The sequence below is a fragment of the Microtus pennsylvanicus genome, chromosome 8 (assembly GCF_037038515.1).
Source record: "Microtus pennsylvanicus isolate mMicPen1 chromosome 8, mMicPen1.hap1, whole genome shotgun sequence".
NCBI lineage: Eukaryota > Metazoa > Chordata > Mammalia > Rodentia > Cricetidae > Microtus > Microtus pennsylvanicus.
Genome location: NC_134586.1, coordinates 13,426,049 through 13,446,633, shown reverse-complemented (window position 1 = coordinate 13,446,633; position 20,585 = coordinate 13,426,049). Strand labels below are relative to the sequence as shown.

The window sequence follows — 20,585 nt, the reverse complement described above, 5'->3', positions numbered from 1 at the left end:
CTAGGGCGTCGAACTCAGGCTAATAGGCCTGGCAGCAAGTGCCTTTCTCTGCTGGGCCACACTGCCAGCCTTTCAAAAAGTTCTCTGAGATTTTATAAAGGAGGCAAATGTTCTATTTGTTAAGCAATGTATGTACAGTATGAATAGTATCCTGAATACTGAACAGATAACTTCTTATAATTCCTTCTAGAACAAGATGATAAACTTGCACAGGGTATTCCGTGGGGGAAGGAAAGGAGTTTTGAAGAATGGCTCTTGAGAAATGTGTTACGTACTATTGTATCGCATGATGTATTTCATGGAAGTCACATCAATCACTTTCCCTTGGTCGCGCCTGAAGATTTTGGCTCGTGGAGCTAAGTCATAAGAGTAGTCCAAACCAAGCTTCTGAACCAACAGCGGGTAGCCACTCCAGTTGTAGATCTTTTCATGGAAAGGGATATTGTAGGAAGGCCAGTATCCTGATATGGAACGGAAGAGAAAGATGGGGTTGAACAGAGAGAGGGAGACGGGAAGAGAAGGGAAACAAAACGTGGAGGTTAGTGAATAACAGTATATTTGAGACCCGCCACATGTGTAATTACAATGAAGCGGCATAGGAATTGGAGCTGAGAACAGAAACCTGCCGACCAGTGGTCCCTCTAAACTCCCAGAGGTGGAGTGCTTCTAGGTTACTGTGGGGAAGAAGAGTAGGAGAGGTTTTTGATTCTCACCCCGAGTTATCAGCGCAATCTAGAATGCAGATAATAACATTGTTCTCTATGGAGCAGAAAAAGCGAAGGATAATGTAGTATTCTGGGGAGCAGCCTGACGTCCATGTGGTGACTGTCTGGTGCCCACTGAGGACAGCAGACACTAATCATACTGACGGAAGCACAGCACTGACATCAGAAAACGCAAGTTCTAGCTAAGTTCCTGGATGAAAGCTCAGGTCTCAGGCACCTCACCCCACTTCTTCCTTTTGTGAGAACAGAAGCAAAGGGAGTGCCTATGATGAGTGGGGATGGGGTGGGGTGTTGTCTTTCCCATTCCAGCAGGCTGTTAACTTTCAGGACGGTAGCCATTGTCATCCAAAATTTACACATCAAGTCACTAAGCAGTAGACATGTGGCACAATTCTAGGAACATCGCAGCTTACACTGGCCTAGGTTATTACCTACAGGACCATCAGTTAAAATGAGGGTGTCCCTAGCCACTATGGAAACCAATATGGAGGTTTCTCCAAACCACCGGCTGTGGAGCTCCTGGGAATGCACTCAGGAAATCTTAAGTCAACACACCACAGTGACATGTAAGTCCATGTTTATTGTTTATGGTCGGTAGCCAGTAGAAGCAACCCATTATCCAGCCATGAAGGAGTCAATGCAGACAGTGCGACACTCCGTCACAAAGAATAAAAGGAAAGAGGGTGGGTCTGGAGATGGTCACAGGCAGGGGAATGAGCCCGACTCGGACAAACACCACAATTCCTCCGGAGTGCTTTATAGTTCGGTTCAAAAGTAAAATAGAGATGCCGCGGACAAACAAAGGGGCCTAGCAGGAAAGGGATGGAAGGAGGGAGCAAGGGGGGAGTATGGTGGGTGGATGAGCTCAAAGTGCATGGTGGACTTGGAGGAAACGTCTTTATGAAGTCCTGCACCACATACAGTGAGTCTACTTCAATTCTAAAAATTAGGGGTTGCTCTACTTCAGGGAGTCATTTCCGACCGCCATGTTCTTTGGCCCTTGTGTGTGTGTCTTTGTCCTTTTTTTACTCTTGTGCAGGAAGCTCCTTATCCAGGGAGAAGCTACTGAGACAAAGCAAATGTTTAACTTTGCAGGGGCACAGAACCAGTGCCAGGAAGAGCAGAGATAAGGACAGCACTGAAATTACAGGTAAAAACAGACTTGTTGCTAGGCTGGACTAAGTCACAGAGACTCACAGCCTGGCTCCAGCATTACTAGGTATGTGACCAAGGACAAATCATTCACCTCTTTGTGCTAATGTCTTCATCTTTATAATGTCAACAATACTTTTCCAGCATCTGTGGTGTTTTGAACGAGCAATGTTCCCCACAAGCTTGTGTGTTAGAACACTTGACTTCCTCTTGGTGGTGCTGTCTGGGGAAGCCATGGAACCTTTGAGAGATGCAACCTTGCTGGAGGAAGTGCATCAGTGGGGGTGGCCTTTGAGGATTTATGTTCTGGCCCGTGGCTGAGGATGTGATCTGTCTGTTGCCTGCCCCTGCAGCCTGCTACTGCGCCTCCCCAGCTGTCATGGTCTCTCCCTCTGGAACCAGCAGCCAAAACAACCGCCTATGCAAGTGACTTTTGATCATGGTGCGTATCACAACAAAGGTAACTAATCCAGTATCACAGCGGATCCTTCCTTTTTAAGGATCATTGTAGACGCTGAGTGTGTTCAAGCAGCTGTGGTACTTACAGTAGTGCCAGTCTCGGCCATAAATTAATTGTTGGTAAAACTATAGGAACAGCTCCCTCAAACACCAGTCTCTGTTGCCCTTCGCAGTCTCATAAGGCCTCATCATTGACAAAAGCATCTACTATGGAAGTGGGTGTATTCCCAGATCAATCTGATGATGTTTAAGCACTACCATCCCCTCTTGGAAGCATGATTTCAAGCTCAGTTGCCATCTGGCTCTTAGAGGCAGCTCTCTCTCTCTCTCTCTTTCCTCTCTCTCTTTCCTCCCTCTCTCTCTCTCTCTCTCTCTCTCTCTCTCTCTCTCTCTCTCCTTTTCTTCCATAACCCTCTAAATTAACTTTCGAAGAAGAAGAGGAGGAAGAAGAGGAAGAAGAAGAAGAAGAAGCACTGCCTCCATCCCAGAGTTGCTTTTCTTTTTTTAATTTGAAGAATGGTTACACAGTATCTTTATTTGAGAGCATCTCCTATTTCTTCCTGAGCCTTTATCCTCACAGCAGAATGTTTAGTATAATGCTTCTCTGGAACTTCCCTGTGAGATCAAACATCAGAACAGAGAAAAGACCCAGAAGGGTGGCCAGAGCAGTCGTTCTCAACCTGTGGGTCACGACCCCATTTGCATGTTGCATGCCAGGTATTTACATTACAATTCATAAGAGTAGTGCAATTTCAATTATGAAGTAGCAACAAAATAGCTATGGTTGGGGGTCACCACCACACGAAGAACTGTCTTAAAGGGTCTCTGCCTTAGAAAGGTTTGAGAACCAGGGGTCTAAGGGGCCCTAGGGACGTCTTCTTCTGTAGTATAGCCACTGCTAAGTTACCCAAGCTATTTGTCAATCTCCCTAGTTAAACTACAGGGCTCCCCCATGCCCAGAAAAAATAAGCCACGAAAGCGGAAGGGACGGACTGGGAAGAGGAAAGGGATTGGTGAGGGTGGGGAGCTGTGGGGGAGAGGTGAAGAAGAGGGTGCTTTAAAAACACGTATCTGTGTAAGATGGCATAATGAATCTACTGTTGTACACAATCAGTGTATACTCTGTGTAAGATAGCATACTGAGTCTATTCTTGTACACAGTATATACCAATGAACAAACTTTTAAAAAAAGTCATTGCAGGAAAGTGGCAAGTGCTGTTAAAGTTTCGACCTGGTGACCTGCACCACAGGTAAATCTGGCCTCTTTTAAGTCACTGTCATGTGATTTGTTACAGAGACAAAGACAAATGACCATCATGATAAGCAGTGTCTTTGTGAGGGGCTAAAGACAGAAGGCCCTCAAGCTCATTTTTGCAGATTTGGGTTTTTTCCCTACTAAATTAGTTTAGTTTGGATCACATTTTCCTACCGGGTAACTTAGCACCAGAGCAATAACTTTGGCTTCCGAGCTCTGGGATCTTAAAACGACGAGCAAGCAATTGGTGGGTCTATGTCACGGTTGCCCTGACTTACATGGAGAGAGCAGGGTTGGCGAGGATGGGTCATTTACCTGAGATTTGGGGGAAGCCAAGATTCAATCCCTCAGCTTCATCTGTCTGGGCAGTACCCCTGATGACCCCTTCCACTTATGGTACCCTCTTTAGTAAGGTTCTGTTAGGCCCAGTACTTCAGACCTTATTCCAGTTCTCCCACTCTGGACTCTCGGCCTTTGCTATAGGACACTCCAGAGTTTGTAGAGAAGCAATTTGGTATTATTGCTTTTCCCGCCTGAGTCAGAGCAACAGCCAAAAAATGTGCTGAGCGGAACTAAAAAGTCAGCCTCCAGAATTAAAGAAGGAGATCGTTGTTAGGGCTGTTAGAGGTCAGAGGGTCATGTGCCTCACAGGCGTCCCAATCTCCAATGAGAGTGAGGTCCCTCTCACCTGTTGTGCCGAACACAATAATTTTGTACCAGGAAAACTGGCAGAACCATTACCCACTCACACACACACCCCTGTCACACACACTTACCTCACACACACACCCGTCACACACAGTCACCTTACACAAACATCCACCTCACACTCACATCCCGTCACACACACTCACCTCACACTCACATCCCCGCCACACACAGTCACCACACACACATCCCTGTCACACACACTTACCTCACACACACACCCGTCACACACACTCACCTCACACTCACATCCCCGCCACACACACTCACCTCACACACACACACACACTCACATCCCCGTCACACACAGTCACCTTACACAAACATCCACCTCACACACACACCCCTCACACTCACATCCCCGCCACACACAGTCACCACACACACACCCCTCACACACACACACACACACACTCTCACATCCCCGCCACACACAGTCACCACACACACACACACACACACACACTCTCACATCCCCGCCACACACAGTCACCTCACACACACACACACACACACACACTCTCACATCCCCGCCACACACAGTCACCACACACACACCCCTCACACACACACACACTCACATCCCCGCCACACACAGTCACCTCACACACACACACACACACACACTCTCACATCCCCGCTACACACAGTCACCACACACACACATCCCCCCCCCACACACACACACACACACACACACACACACACACACACACTCACATCCCCACCACACAGTCACCTCACACACACCTAAGTTGCTTTTCTCCCAGTAGCACAAGAGCAGAAATGAAGCCAGGACACACAGATAGGCGCACAATCCCGGCAGGCTGGGAAGACGGTACCTTTTTTTAGAACATTGGTCTGTTCCGAATATTCTACGTATGTAGGAATTTGCTCCACGATATACAGAGTGCCTTTGTCAAGGCTTTTCTTGATGGCCACCTTCTTCAAGTCCAGGACCATGTACTGATTGTTGTAGGTACCTGCAAGGTTGGGAGACACAAGGGCAGCATGAAATGCCTCGCCTGGCTAACTGGTAGATAATCTCAACTGATTAACAATGGTAATGCTTCACTAAGGCAGGCTCATGTCTGAGGGCTAGCACACAGAGAGACCTACTTACCAGAGTTGTACCTTGAAAAGATCTCTGCCCAGTCCTTACCGCCGACTGCCATCATGTTGGCCACGCGGACTCTTTGCCAGGCCAGGAGAGACTCAGGGACCACGAACTTCAGCAGGGTTTTATTATACACACTGTTGGTGGTCTGTAGCAGTACCAGGCCACTGCTAAGAATGTAGAAGTCATCCAGAGACTCCAAGAACCCTGGAGGAATGGCAGATGCACAGGCCGTTACACGTGCGCTGTCCACACGGTCACCATCAGCACGGTGCTTGACTTTCTTTTCCCCTCCTAGCAGCCCCTCCTAGCCTTGGCACAGCTCCTGTAAACCTCACTGTAGACCAGGACCACTTGTTTGTTTCCCAGGTGTCCAGAGCCGAAATAATCACACAGAATCTGTATTCATCACAACATGGCTTGGCCAATAGCTTAGGCTTCTTATTGACTAACGCTTACATCTTAAACTCACCCATTTCTATTCTATGTATTGCCACAAGAGTAAGGTTCTGGCTGGCTACTGGTGTCTTTCTCCTTCGGCAGCTACATGGCATCTCTCTGACTCCTCCTACTTTCTCTCTCTATATGTATCTCTTTCATCCTGGCTATATTCTGCCCTGCTATAGGCTGAAATAGCTTATTTACTAACCAATGGTAATAAAACATGTTTATAGCATATGGAGGGGAATCCCACATCACCCCATACCCTCTTAAATTCTCTTTCAGAAAAGTGTGGTAACCCGAGATATGTGTGTGTGTGTGTGTGTGTGTGTGTGTGAGTGAGTGAGTGTGTGTGTGTTAGGGGATAGGAGGCATGTGTTTATATAGGCAGCAAGTAAACAGCAGACAAACTGGATCTCTATTTGGCAGGACTTTGAAGAACTTGTAATTAGGAAGGACATCAGAAGGAAACATTGCTAGGCAGTTAAGAAGATACACATCTTTTTCTTTGTATTTTGTTTTTTTTTTTCAAGACAGGGTTTCTCTGTAGCTTTGAAGCCTGTCCTGGAACTAGCTCTTGTAGACCAGGCTGGCCTCGAACTCACAGAGATCCACCTGCCTCTGCCTCTTGAGTGCTGGGATTAAAGGCGTATGTCACCACTGCCTGGCTACACATCTTTTTCTAATCTGCACTTTACACATCTTACTTGAGACTTTTAAACATGGATGAATCTACATGCAGAAATCTGAACCTGGTTTTGAGAGTGGCCTTTGACACCCCAGCTCACTGAGTGAGACTGTGTTGATATCTGTGCTGGGGTGAGTGTGGGCGGGCAACTCAGAGGCAGCCCGGAGAGGGGGAGGGCAGGACACCATCTGCACCCACAGAGGTCGACAGTTGAAAGCGGTAAAGGAATGTCTGAGAGCCCAGAGTTAGGCTAGGCTCTTCTGCCATGTTTCTCAAGGGTGAGGTGAAGAGGCCAGAGGGAGCTCGCTTGCCCCTTTCACCTTGTAAGAACACAGAATAGAAAAGGACCTTCAGCAGACACCTCCGACGTCCCAGTGTCTAGGACGCCTTTTTAGAAATCACCCCATCTAAACTCTTCTTCTGTGATGGAACAGATAGACGTGGGCTCTGGCGTCTACCATTTTATAATATCCCCTTTCTTTTTGACCTATCTTATCTGAGTATATCTACATTTTTGTTATATAAACTGTTACTCGCATAATATTTTCATTTTATTCTTTGTTTATTATGTAAGACTTTAAGACAATCCTGAAGCCATTTTTGAATCCTCTCAGCCTCTGTGCCATAGTGCTTCCCCTCCTCCCCTGGGAACCAAGGACCTAACAGCTACACTCGCACGTACTCAGTTCCTGAACAATTACCCATATACGTATGCTTTGGTTCGGTCCCCTGGGAAACGGGGTCAAAATGACCTCTTACCTCATCTGATCTGGCAACAGCTCTCTAGTCAATTATTGGTAATAGCCCTTTCAAATAAGCCAATCAGAATAGTCAAAGAACAACCTCCCTTGCTTCTGTGACCCCTTTAAAAGTAGACTGTACCAGCTATTCGGGGTCCCTCGGCTTCCCGAATGCTGGGGGACCCTGTCATGACAGAATTAATAAAATCCTCATGCTTTTGCATTGGCTGTGGTGTGTGAGATGGTGTCTGGGGGGTGACTCCTTCTCGGTGTTTGGATGCTAGAGTCCAACAATTACTGTTGTGTATGTATGTAAGGTGTGTGAACACTTGTGTTGTGGGGGTCCAATGAACAACTTTGTGCAATTGGTTCTTGTCCTCGTTTTGTTTGTTTGGTTTGGTGTGGTCAACTTGACACAAACTTGGACCTGTCTGGGAAGAAGGAATCTTATTTGAGAAAATGCCTCCGTTAGATGGCCTATACGTAAGCCTGTGAAACATTTTATTGACTAATGATTGGTATAAGAGAGTCCAGATAAGCACTGCTGGTGCCATCTCTGGGCTGGTCACTCTGCAGTGGGTAAGAAAGCAAACTAAACATCTAGATGCAGCGTTTCTCACTGGTCTCTGCGTCAGTTCCTGCCTCCAGGTTCCAGCCTCCAGTCCTGCCCTGACTTCCCTCAGTGATGTCCTGTAGGCTGGGAGATGAAGTAAACCCTTTCTTCCCCAAGATGCTTGTGTTTATCCTAACAGTAGAAACCCGAAGCAACAGTTCTCTTTCCGCCTTTACATGGGTTCCAAGGATTGGACTTTGGCTGTTAGGATTTCAAAGCAAGCACTTTTACCCAGAGTCGTCTTGCAGGCTCTTAGTATTATAGTTTTGAATGTTTTTAATTTAGCCTGGCAGTGGTGGTGCACGCCTTTAATCCCAGTGCTTGGAAGGCAGAGGCAGGCAGATCTCTGAGTTCAAGGCCAGCCTGGTCTATAGAGTGAGTTCCAGGGCAGCTAGGTTACACAAGAGAACCCTTTCTTGAAAAGCAAATATATATACACATACACACACATATATATACACACACACATATATATTTAATGTGTAGAAATAGTTCCTTTGATTGTATGTATGTATACTGTATACCACATATGTGCAGTGCCCGAGGAGGCCAGCAGAGGGCATCGGAACCCCTGGAACGTGGAGTTACCGAGGGCTGTGAGCCACCATGTGGGTGTTGAAAACCAAATCGAGGCCTTTCTACAAGAGCAAAAAGTGCTCTTAACCACTGAACCATCTCTGGGGGCTTTTCTTGTTTTGACTTCTTAAAAGGCAAAACTGTATATATCTATGGGATACATCTGATAGTCAAATAAATATACACATTGTGAATGGCTAACTCAAACTCTTTTTTTTTTTTTTCAAGATAGGGTTCCTCTGTGTAACCATTCTAGCTGTCCTGGAACTAGCTCTTGTAGACCAGGCTGGCCTCAAACTCACAGAGATCTGCCTGCCTCTGCCTCCTGAGTGCTGGGATTAAAGGTGTGTGCCACCACTCTTTAACATATATGTTACTCAATATTTTTCTTTACATTAATTTCCTTTTCACACCCAAGATATATTAGCTTTTTCATATACATTAATATCCGAAGAAACCAGGGTTTAATTTTCATTTCCTTTCTCCTAAAACATTAAAATAAATGCCCTTCTTCTTAAGTACAAAAAAACTATATATGGAACACCTTAAAATCACACCCCTGGAATGGCGTGTGTCACTGTACAATGATGGCACCTGGGGTGGACCTGGTAGGCTAGGGGTCCAGTAAGAGCGGCCCAGGTGTCCAAGGTCATCCTCAGCTACACAGCAAGGTCCAGGCCAACTTGGGCCACAGGAAACGAGAGCAAAGTGTTCTGGGAGCAGAGAAGCCTCTCGGTTACATAGACAGCTCACAGCAAACCTGCCCATCGCCAATTCAACTCTGGTAGCCCGAGAGTGCGTGACGTCATCCGGCTCTCACAATCTAAGTTTAATTGCCAGGGTTTCAGAGTAAGACTCTTAAATGGTAAAAGGATGTCCAACTGATTGAACGAGTTTCTTCACAGGGTGGGTCAGTTCACACAAGGAGCAAGAGCGAGGGAATTATCTGCTCTGGTCTGTCTATACAGGCTTACTGGCACCTTCAAACACAATTTCTGGGGAGACACAGGCTGGATGTAGGATAGAGGGGGGTTAGTTTGCAGGGACGACTCGTTCATTTCTTATTCCCTTTGCAGCGCTCAAACTGTGCAACCATGCGTGGCCACCGCGAGCAAGCCTGTGGGAGGAAGATTCCTGGCGGCTGAAGCAGTGCTCTGACACATTGCTAATTCCTCCTCCTTGTAGCAGCCTCTCCGGACCGGGAGAGGGCAGCCGTTCTCACATGAGGGAGTGCTTTAGGGATGCCCTCCATTGCAGGGTACGGGTCTTCACAGAGGAGTGCAGCCAAAAAAAAAAAAAAAAAAAAATACAGGCTGCCCAGAGTTCTGGAACAGCAAAGACAAAACGACAACTCTGTTTGCCAAAACTCTCTGGGGAGGGCGACTCTTGTAAAGCTTAAGGACGTCAAATAAGACTTAAAGAGGGTACAAAGTCCCAGCGCAGGCCCTAAGGGAAACATTGTGTCACCAGCAGCCCTGGAAGGCAAACTAATAGCATTTAGGGAAATGGGAAACTCCCAGTGTTTATAAACCTCATCCTCAGATTCCATCTCATGGCAACTTTCTCGCTGAGATTAAGAAATAAAAGGGAGCTTTTTCAGTAAATAGAGCGTGCTTTAGGGGTCAGTGAGGAGATTCAGCAGGCAAAGGCACTTGACACCAAGCTTTGATAACTGGGGTTCTATCCCTGGTGCCCACATGGCGGAGGCAGAGAACCCTACTCCTGCAAGCCGTCTCCTGACCTCCACATGCATATTACGGTATGTGTGTGTGTGTGCGTGTGAGCGAGTGCACGCACACACACACTGGCAAACACATGCTATGGCCCCTGTGCACACACAAAATAAATAAATGTAAAATGTGTTAATGCTTACTGTAAGATTTATAAAGATGAGAAGCGGTTCCTGTCTTAATCCCAGAACTCAGAAGGCCCAGGCAGGGGCCCTGAGAGGGCAAGACCCAAATAAGAGATAAACCGGGGGCTGGAGAGTCGGCTCACTGGCTGCTCTTTGGGAGGGAGCATCAGGGTTTGGTTCCCAGCACCCGAACGCAGTGGCTCTCCAGCTCCCGGAGAACCTGATCCTCTCTTCAGACTCCTGGGGCATCTGCTCCCACACCGTCACACACCCACACACGGACACAGAATTAAAGATAAAAACAAAATTTTAATATAGTGACCACTACCCCTCCATGCCGTGAAGACTCCTTATTCAGACAGCCCTAAAAGGTTTCCCTAGTGAGCTCAGTCGACACTTTTCCTGCACGTGTCCAGTGTTCCAGAGCCCAGAGGTGTCATAGCAACCCACTGCCAACCGAGGGCACAACGAACAGACACGCTCACTCCTTCCTCTGGGTTTCACGCTCTGGGGTCTCTGTAACACTGTGGTCTAAAATGACTAACTGGACCATCCAAGCTGGATGTGGAAAGGCCTGTAGTCCTGGGAGGCTGAGGCTGGTGTCAGCCATGTTTGAGGCCAACAAGGTTCAAGAGAGTTCCTAGACCAGAGGATAAGACCCTGTCTCAAAAAAGAAATAATAATAACATTTCATAACTTTCTTACAGTAATTTTCTGTTTAGTAAATGCTAATCTCTTACACTGATAATGTATAGACGGAAGATACTGTAGTTCTATTTGATACGTTTGAGAGAGTGTGTGTGTGTGCGCGCGCTTGCACGTTGTGTGCCATGGCAAGCATGCAGAGGTCAGAGAATGAGCTGTTGGAGCTGGTTCTCTCCTTCAACCACACCAGTCCCCGGGACTGAATTTAGGTCATCCAGCTTGGCAGCTAGCACCTTTACCGGCTAAGCTGTCTTGCCGGCCCCACTTTACCTTTTTTGAGAAAGAGTTCCTCGATGGCCTGGAGCTTGCCAAGCAAGCCAGACTGGCTGACCAATAAACCCCAGGCATCTACCAGCTCCAGGATTGCAAGTGCCCACCACCAAGCCCAACATTTTAAACATGCGCTCCGAGCACCAAACCTAAGTCTTCAAGCTTGTGTGGCAAGCACTCTACCCACTGGGCTACCCCGCCAGCCTCCTTATTTATTCCCTTTTGTCATTTCTTCCTGTCCTACAGCATATAAACTCTACCAAGAAAGGGAATTTTGTCTTATTTTGGCATCGTGCAAAGGTTTAACGTGCAGTAAGTGCTCAATGGCGAATTGTAAAATTAATTGAAAAGGAAGTTGATACTGAATAATGTTTATACATCTCCTGCACGGCGCTCCTCACTCTGGAAGGGCGGAAGCCACCTTTTGGCGTACACACACACACACACACACACTGCAGATAAGCGACTTGAACTAAACAGCCAATCAGGAATCATCTCAGGCGGACTTCGAACAACCCTTTTCTAGCCACACACACCTGACAAGGGGGTGGGAACAGGTGTGCAAGTCAACAATGATTGTTCACACACACAGCGACACAGCTACGTTAGAAACAGGAAGGGTGACTCATGGGAGCTGTTCAGCCGGCTGGAGCCAGCTGGGGGAATCGTTGGGTGGCCACTTCCGTCAGGGGAGAATGGGAGATACAGTGCGATTCTTGGAGGGATAAAGGGAGGATGCTCTTTGAGCCGGGCGGTGGGGGCTGACTAAGACAGGTGTGACCCACAGGAGACAGCCTGTCCTGGCGTGGTGCCAAAGGAGGTAAAACACACACAAAGGTGAGTTCGAGACCAGCCTGGTCTACAGAGCTAGTTCCAGGACAGGCTCCAAAGCCACAGAGAAACCCTGTCTCGAAAAACCACACACACAAAAAAAAAAAACCAAAAAACACACACACAAAGGGAGTCTAAGAAATCTGGGGTTAAGCGCTACACAATCTGCCTACTATCCTTTGCAACGATGGCCCTGCTTTGGCTCTTCCTTCTTCCCGGCTCTAGCTTCCAGCTTTTCCAAATAGAGGGCAGGGTCTTTGGCCTGTGCATGCTTGTGAATCATGTGTGTAGATTTTACTTTTACAACAGAGCCTCCGAGATCAAAGAGGCAACATGAAAGCAGTGAAGGCAACCGCGCGAGTGTTAAAATGTTCACAGCATCCTTTCATTAAACACGACACCCTCATAACCAAGGAAAGCCACCCCATCATGGACCTCGAAGACTAACTAACTCTCCTGGGGCAAGGAGCCTCGGCTTTCACTTTCATTATCATGTGTGTCTTTTGGAAGGCTTGTGCTTTGGGACCACGCAGGCAGCTGGCGGCGGCGTCAAAGGATGGGCTTTGGTCTCAGCATGTTAGCATCACCCAGGAGCTATTCTAAATGCCCCTGCCTGGGAATAAGAAAAAACAAAACAAAACCTTTTTGGGCCAGCCAGAGGCTCAGAGGATAAAAGTTCTTACTCCACAAGCCTAGTGGCCCAAGTCTCATCCCTGCGACCTATGTAAAGGCGGACAGAGAGAACTGATCCCTCCCACCACGTGTCCCTGACGTCACACAATCACTGCGGCACTTAAGGAAGAAAGATGAATTCCCTTGGGTGCCGCTGTATGTGGACTTTCAGCAAACGCCCCCTGGACATTTTGAGGAGCGATTCCATTGGAAAGGTTTGTATGTGTGTGTTTCTAGGTGGGGACAGGATCTCAGACACAATGCAAAGCAGGAGCCCGTGCATGCCAGGTGACACACACTCAGAATGTTCCAGAAAGCCTCCAGTACAGATAATTAAGCTTGAAGCCTCAGTCTCCTGGGGGATCATCATTACTGGATTGAATTAAGGACACTTTGAATGGGTTCCAGCTCTCCTCCCTAAGCAAACACTCCTCAAACCCCGAGGCTGACCTTGAGTTCATGGCTCCCTTCCTGGTAGCCATTCCCGTTTAACGTGAGTTGAGCCATTTCAGGAAGGAGGTATTTACAGGCAGATAAACTGCTTTAACCCAGTCTCAGCCGTGTCGTGTGTGACCACGATCTATCCGTGTGACCACGATCTATCCTTGTGACCCTTTGAACTTCTCTCATTCTGTTGCCATCTTTGAAGAACCAAATAAGATACCCTTGGCCAGGCTTTTGGGTTTTGGTAGAGAGACAAATGTTTGTCAACATGTCAGTCACAGATCCCGGCACACGATATGGAATTAAAGAAAAAAGACTTCGTTTTCTTTTTTACTGAATAACAGATGACCACAAACAAGCTTTGTAGTCATTGATTCGAATCTTGAGTGTGGTCTAATTCTCACAGCACTTGGCGGGTCTCATCCAGGCCATTTTCCTTCTCTGTTTCCTGTTTATTCTCTCTTTCTCTCTCTCCTCTCTCTCTCTCTCTCTCTCTCTCTCTCTCTCTCTCTCTCTCTAGACAAAGTCTTACTATGTAGCTCTAGCTGTCTAGTGTGGGAAGTCTTTCTGTCTGTGCATTGTTTTTATTGGTTAATGAATAAAGAACTGCTTTGAACCTATGGCAGGGAAGAACAGATCTAGGTGGGAAAAGCTACACTGTTTTCTGGGAGAAAGAGGGCAGAGTCAGAGAAACACCATGTAGCCCAGCCAGAGACAGATGACAGAACTTTAGCGGGTAAGCCACAGCCACATGGCCATACACTGATTAATAGAAATGGGTTAAATTAATATGTAAGAGTTAGCCAAGAAGAAAGTAGAGCTAATGGACCAAGCAGTGATTTAATTAATACAGTTTCTATGTGATTATTTTGGGTCTAAGCTAGCCGGGCAGCTGGGAACCAACAAGTGGCCTCTTCCAACAGCTGTCCTGGAAATTATTCTATCAACCAGACTGGCTTCGAACTCACAGAGATTGGCCTGCCTCTGCCTCCTGGGTGCTGGAATTAGGGATGTGTACTTCCATGCTATTTCTCATCAGAATTGCTATGTAGGTTCTAAAAAATGGTTAAATGTGGGAAGAAATAACCTCTGTCACAGCACTGGTTAAGAAGGAGAAGAAGCTTTACCGTCTCTTATACACTGAACTGTGATCCTTAAAATTAAAAGGCTTGAAGTTATGACCCCTGTATCTGGAGACAGGGTCATGAAGGAGGTAATTTAGGTGATCTGAGATCCCATGAGTGATACTTAACCTCGTTTCTGTACTGTCTTTAGAACAGTAAGAGCCAGGCGTGGGAGCATGCCTGTAATCCCAGCACTTAGGAGGCAGAGCAGTCGGAACTGCAGTCTCCAAATGAGAGGAAAAATGGCTGGAAAAGTACTTGAAACCGTAATTGATGAAAATCTTGAAAGATTATGAAAAATATTATTTTACAAATTCTTTAAGTTCAACATGCCAGATGAAGATAAACACAAGAAAACAAAAGCCACCAGCCACATAGACAAATAGAAAATAAATAATATGAAATATAAACATAAATATAAAGTATTGGCAATTTACTTCAATCTTACTTAATATATAATCCTAATTTCACTAACTGTTTGAATAAAAATTATATATGTATATGTGCATGTATATATGAAAACAATAACATAGAATTATCACTATCCCAGATCCCTATCACTTATTTATTTGAGAGAGGACTTCTTGCATCCAGGGCTAACCTCGAACTCACTATGCACAGGAGGATGATCTTGAACTTCTGATCCTTCTTCCTCTACTTCCCAAGTGCTGGAATTATCGGTAAAAGCCATCAGACCCACTCTGTGTGGTACAGGGGATTGAACCTAAGACTTCCAAGCACTTTGTCAACTGAACTATATCCCCAGACCAACCCATGTTTTGATGGATATAATCAAATATTAACCTGAAGTAAACTGTGTATTGAAGATGTCTATTACAGTCCCTAAGCAAGCGGTGACAATGCAGTCCAGGGCAGAGAAAGATAGACAGAAAACCAACTTAGGTATTCGCACGGAATTTTCTAGATTTACTTGTTTTTGTGCATGCGTGTTTGCCTGAATGTATCTGTGCACTGAGTCCATGCATGGCTGTGGAGGCCGGAAGAGGATGTTAGATCTCCTGAGGCTGGAGTTACAGACAGTTGTGAGCTGCACATGGGTGCCAGGAACCAAACCCAGGCCCTCCACAAGGACAGCCAGGGCTCTTAACCACTGAGCCATATCTCTAAGCCCAAATACAGAAGTTTTTAGACCACTGTGTTCAGATGCTCATAATAGCCAAGGAATGAGAAACAGAGAAACAAGACAGATGAAGTCAAGAAACATGTATCAAAATGGCAGGCTTAAATCTAAATATATATTATGTTAACTGTTGCTAGTGGAAGCTTAACAGTGCTGTGAAAGTATCTTGTCAACAGTTTATAGTTTTATTTGCTCTTGATAGGTCAATAAGCTTGTGAAGTAAATAGAAAGATAAAAATGATCAAACGAAACAATAAAAAAGAAAATTACACAGAGAACGGAAAGCAGATTAATGGGACGAAAATCTGACTCTTGGAAAATATCAATAAAACAGATGCACAAGATTGATACAAACTAGCATGACAATGAGAAGAGCTGGGAACATGACTGGGTACCGCAGACAACAAAAAGTCAAGGAACACATAAATAACGTCCTATCCAAAAAACCTTAGAAAGAACAGAAAACACCCCTAACAGACAAATCAAGAAACTATACAACTAGAGCTTGTAACAATGAAAGAAGCTAAATTCCTAAGAACTTTCCAGATAAATTCCATGCCTTAGAGACATCTCTGGTGAATCTTATTCAAATCCTATTAAGGGAGAAAATAATATCAGTCCTTACTGACTCCATCACAGGACTTAAGGAAGGAATAATCCCATGTCAAGGACACACAGGTGTGCTCACCCTGGTGCTAACACTATTATCACAGAAGGAAAATGTACCAACATCTGTGTTACAGAAATATCTTTTGTATATCTGTTGGATCTAAAAAAATCCTTAACAAAGTATGAGTAATTCAAATTAAAAAAACCTGAACAATGGATCATGACTACGATTAATTTAGGAATGTTAAACTGGCTTAATGTCTTAAAAATCAATAGACATAAATTAGTCACCATGTTAATAAAAGAGAAAAGTCAAATGCTCCTTTCAGTAGGTGCTGAGAAAGGCTTTGGTAAAGTAAAACCCAAACAGTCATTGACAAAATCACTCTGCACTGTAGGAAGAGAAGGGCGTTAGTTCACGGGAAAAACTTGGCTAGAGAGCCCACAGCTAATAGGAAATCTGTGCCTGAATCTGAATCTTTGTTTCCTGACAGCAAGAGGCGGGTGAAGGCTTTCATCGCTAATCTTCATCACGTCTACCAGACTAACCATGGGAGGAAGTCACCAAAGGTACACAAGGATGGAAGGAAGGAGTCAAATTTCATTCAGAGATATTCTCTTGTGTAGAGAGAAACTCCCAAGGCTTCTTACGGAACCTACAGGAATCATCATTTACAGAAGTCTTGGGCTGGAGAGAAGCGAATTCGTGGAACTCATAGCCCTTTCATTGAGTTAAAAACGTTCTTACCACCAACCCCGAAGACTGAGCTCTAGTCCCTCGTGACAGGAAGAGAGCCCCAAGTCTCTCTGGTGGCTCTCCACACACACGTGTAGTGTGAGAACACCTACACATATGATAAACAGACATAAAAAGGCCTCAGGGAGGTAAGTGACAGTGAGATGCATCTTCTGAGGCAGGCGTTTCAATCCTAGCACTCAGGAGGTGAAGGCAGGTATAAGTCTGTGACTGTAGGGCCAGCCTGGTCTACAGAGCAAGTGCCAGGCCCGTCAGGGCTGCATAATGAAAGCCTGCCTCAAAATAAAATTAAAAACAAAACAAAACAAAATCATTGTCTAATAGTATTTTGTTTGCTCTTTTTTTTTTTTTTTTTTGAGACAGAGTCTCACTATTTGCCCCAGGCTGGCCTCAAACTCAGAATCCTCTCTGCAGCCACCTGGAAGCAGGCGCAGTGATGGTCTTGACTTGTCCACAAATACTTTGGCAGTTTTGTTTCAAAAAGTTAGGCTTTATTTATTTATTTTTTGCTTTTAAACTGGCCGTTGTCCCTCACTTCTAATAAATAGAATGCAGTGGAAAGGGCCATGTGTGACCTCTGAGCTGGGTCACAATAGCTCATTCTCCAGTGTCACTTGATCGAGTGACAGTCACTCCTGAGGAGAGCCTGGAGTGGAGAGGAAGGAGCGCCAGCCACCCTTCCAGCCCCGTGAGTGCCCTTGGGAAGCCTCAAGCTTCAGTTAAGCCACCCACATTTCCAGCCCTCCAGGACCCCAGTCTTTTCTCCTCTAGCTGAGTCCCAGACACATTTCCCTCACTACATCTAAGCTGCTGGTCCACAAAGCCCATGAGATGCTAAGTGCCCAGCACGGTGCTAAGCTGCTATTTTTTAGGACTCTTTGTTAGTTAGCAGTGACTTACTAATACACATGCACAAACATATGATGAACTATAGGAAAAATGAAAAAAAAACATTTGTTTTGATTATGGTAGCACCAAAACTTATTTAAGAATAAATTTGATTAAAACATACGCACCAATTTCAGTTTGGTTTAGGGTCCCCCAAGAATCTATTAAGACTGGGGTCTTACTGTTGTTACTGGGGGACAGTAGCACTTTTGGGAGGTAAGGCCTCTCAAGACAGCCTTGTCATTGAGGCCTAGGGGCCAATGCTTCTCGTGGTCTCCTTGAGGACTACGGGCTGTCCTCTCTCTCCCTGGTCCTGGCTTGAGATGCAATGACTTTGACAGTGCTTTAGCTTTGACCCGTCATGTGATGTTGCTCAGATCTAAGCGTTTGTCAACACTGTGCTGTTAAACGCACCAAACTGCATGCTAAGTAAACTACTCATCTTTCATAAGGTTGTCAGGCATTTCATTTGTTCCCTCGCATGTCTGTCTGTCTGTCTGTCTGTCTATTTATGTATTTGGTTTTTTGAGACAGGGTTTCTCTGTGTAGCGCTGGTTGTCCTAGAATTTTTTCTGTAGACCAGTCTGACCTCGAACTCAGAGCTCTATCTCCCTTTCCTGCATTCCAACTACTGGGATTAAAGGCGTGTATGCCACCTGGTGTTTTTATACGTGTTTTTTTGGTTTATTTATTTTTGAGAGAGAGAGAGAGAGTCTATGTCCCCTAGTCCCCTGGCTGGCCTGGAACTCACAGACATATGCCTATCTTGGCCTCTTGAGTGCTGGAATTGAAAGTGTATGTCACTATGCTTGGTCAGGTATTTTATTATCGTGATGGAAAACTGATTAATGCTGTATGTAAAACTAAAAAACATTACCCAAATATTTAAATGAACACATATGCTCAAGTCAAGGAGAAGATCAGTTGCGATGAATCCAGTATTTACAGTGATCTTTTTTGTTGTTTTGTTTGTGACAAGGTCTCGTGTAGCCCAGGCTGCCTTGAACCCCTGAGCCTGTTGCTCCCACCCCCCGAGTGCTGAGATTATAGGTAAACACCACTACACCCAGCTCCAGACTTCATCTTTTTAAGTCCGAACACTGGAAGAAGTAATTCGAATAATTATTAGTCATTTTGTTAATTTCTTATGACAGCCTGTAGCTGTTACCGTGTGAAGTCCTGAGAAAGCTGAAGGGTATGGTCAGGAGTGGCAGCCAAGGGCTGAAGACCCACCCCACCCATACACGCACCTACTCGGCTTTCAAATGTCTTACTTAAAATCCTCTAAGCCTCCCTCCTCCACCCTGTGACCAACCAGGTAGATCATGCCAGGCATCGTATTCCTGACCGGTGTCTAGCACAGAAATTACCTTTCTAGAAAATTTCTAAATCTCCTTCTGTTGGCGAAGACTCGCTGGGCTAACACAGGCATCTCCGAGTGTAGAGAGAGACTCATATGGGACCTTATTACCTGTCCCTTACCGGGGACCTTTTGTCTAGCTTCCCAACACACACACACCACACACACATATACACAATGTACACCCCCCCACACCACACACACACCACACATATACACACCACACACACATATACACAATGTACACCCTCCACACCACACACACATGCACACACATACCACACACACATACACACACACACACACATACACACACATACCACACATACACACACCACACACACATACACACCACACACACATATACACAATGTACACCCCCCACACCACACACACATGCACACACATACCACACACACATACCACACACACACACATACACACATATACCACACATACACACACATACACACACACCACACACACACACACACAATGCACACATACCTCCACACACACACACATTCAATATAAAGGGTTCTAAACCTTGTGCCCGTTGCATGGTCCCGAGAGCAAACCAAGCTGTCAGACTTGGAGCAACTTTTATTACAGAGGCTGTGTTCTAAGCCTCAAACTTGCCAACGTCATCTGTTGACCTGTTCTCGGCTCTGGGGGTGGGGCTGGACCATGTGATAGGAGCCCCATGTACTCTGGGCTCCACCTCTGGCCCCACAGGCTCCGTTTCTGTAGTAGGTGTCTTTCTGAGTAGCTGCTCCTGCCTGCTCCAAGGTTGCTTCAAAGGCAAGCCTGGCTTTGCAAGGGATTTATTGCCTCCCACTGAGATACATAAAGTTGTCTCATAGATGGTGAAACTGCAAGAAAATACGCGTTCCCAGTTCCGGATCCTCTATGGCAGTCCTTGGGACAGCTTTGTTCTAGAACGGTGGTTCTCAACATTGGCCACCATCTCTTTGGGATGGTTGAAGGACCCTTTCACAGGGGTCACCTAAGACCATCCTGCATATTGGATATTTACAGATTCATAACAGTAGCAAAATCACAGTTATGAAGTAACAACAAGATAACTATTGTTGGGGTCACCACAACATGAGGGTCTCAGCATTAAGAAGAGTTAGGCCACTGTTCTAGAAGCTTCCCATCCCTCACTAGAAATATCTTGAAAAGTCACGGTCTATTTTGCCTAACAACTGATGTGGCTACAGAATGCAGCTCTGCCCTAGCCCTCCTCCAGGCCAAAGGCACACGACCACCTGTCTCCATAGAGCTGATGGCAGCTCCCTGAACACAGAGCACGAGACGGGCTTCTGCCCTCTCAACATGCCTATCACTACATGATCACACATGCTCATCACTACAATTCTGCCCTCTCTGTTGTCTTATTTCTGCCCTTTGTTCAATGACAGTCACCAACTGTGTCCTCTAGGCTTTGGGTTT

At 45.8% G+C, this 20,585-nt stretch overlaps 1 protein-coding gene across 1 annotated transcript in view; it reads right to left on the bottom strand.

Annotated features, from left to right (window-relative positions):
• The window catches only part of Plbd1 (phospholipase B domain containing 1), a 47,290-nt gene that overhangs the window by 2,991 nt on the left and 23,714 nt on the right, over positions 1-20,585 (bottom strand). Inside the window, exons 7-9 of the mRNA XM_075982483.1 lie at positions 5,423-5,623; positions 5,142-5,282; positions 276-461 (exon numbers count right to left, since the gene is read on the bottom strand). Of these exons, the coding sequence (XP_075838598.1) occupies positions 276-461; positions 5,142-5,282; positions 5,423-5,623 (528 nt within the window). The remainder of the gene's footprint in view (positions 1-275; positions 462-5,141; positions 5,283-5,422; positions 5,624-20,585) is intronic.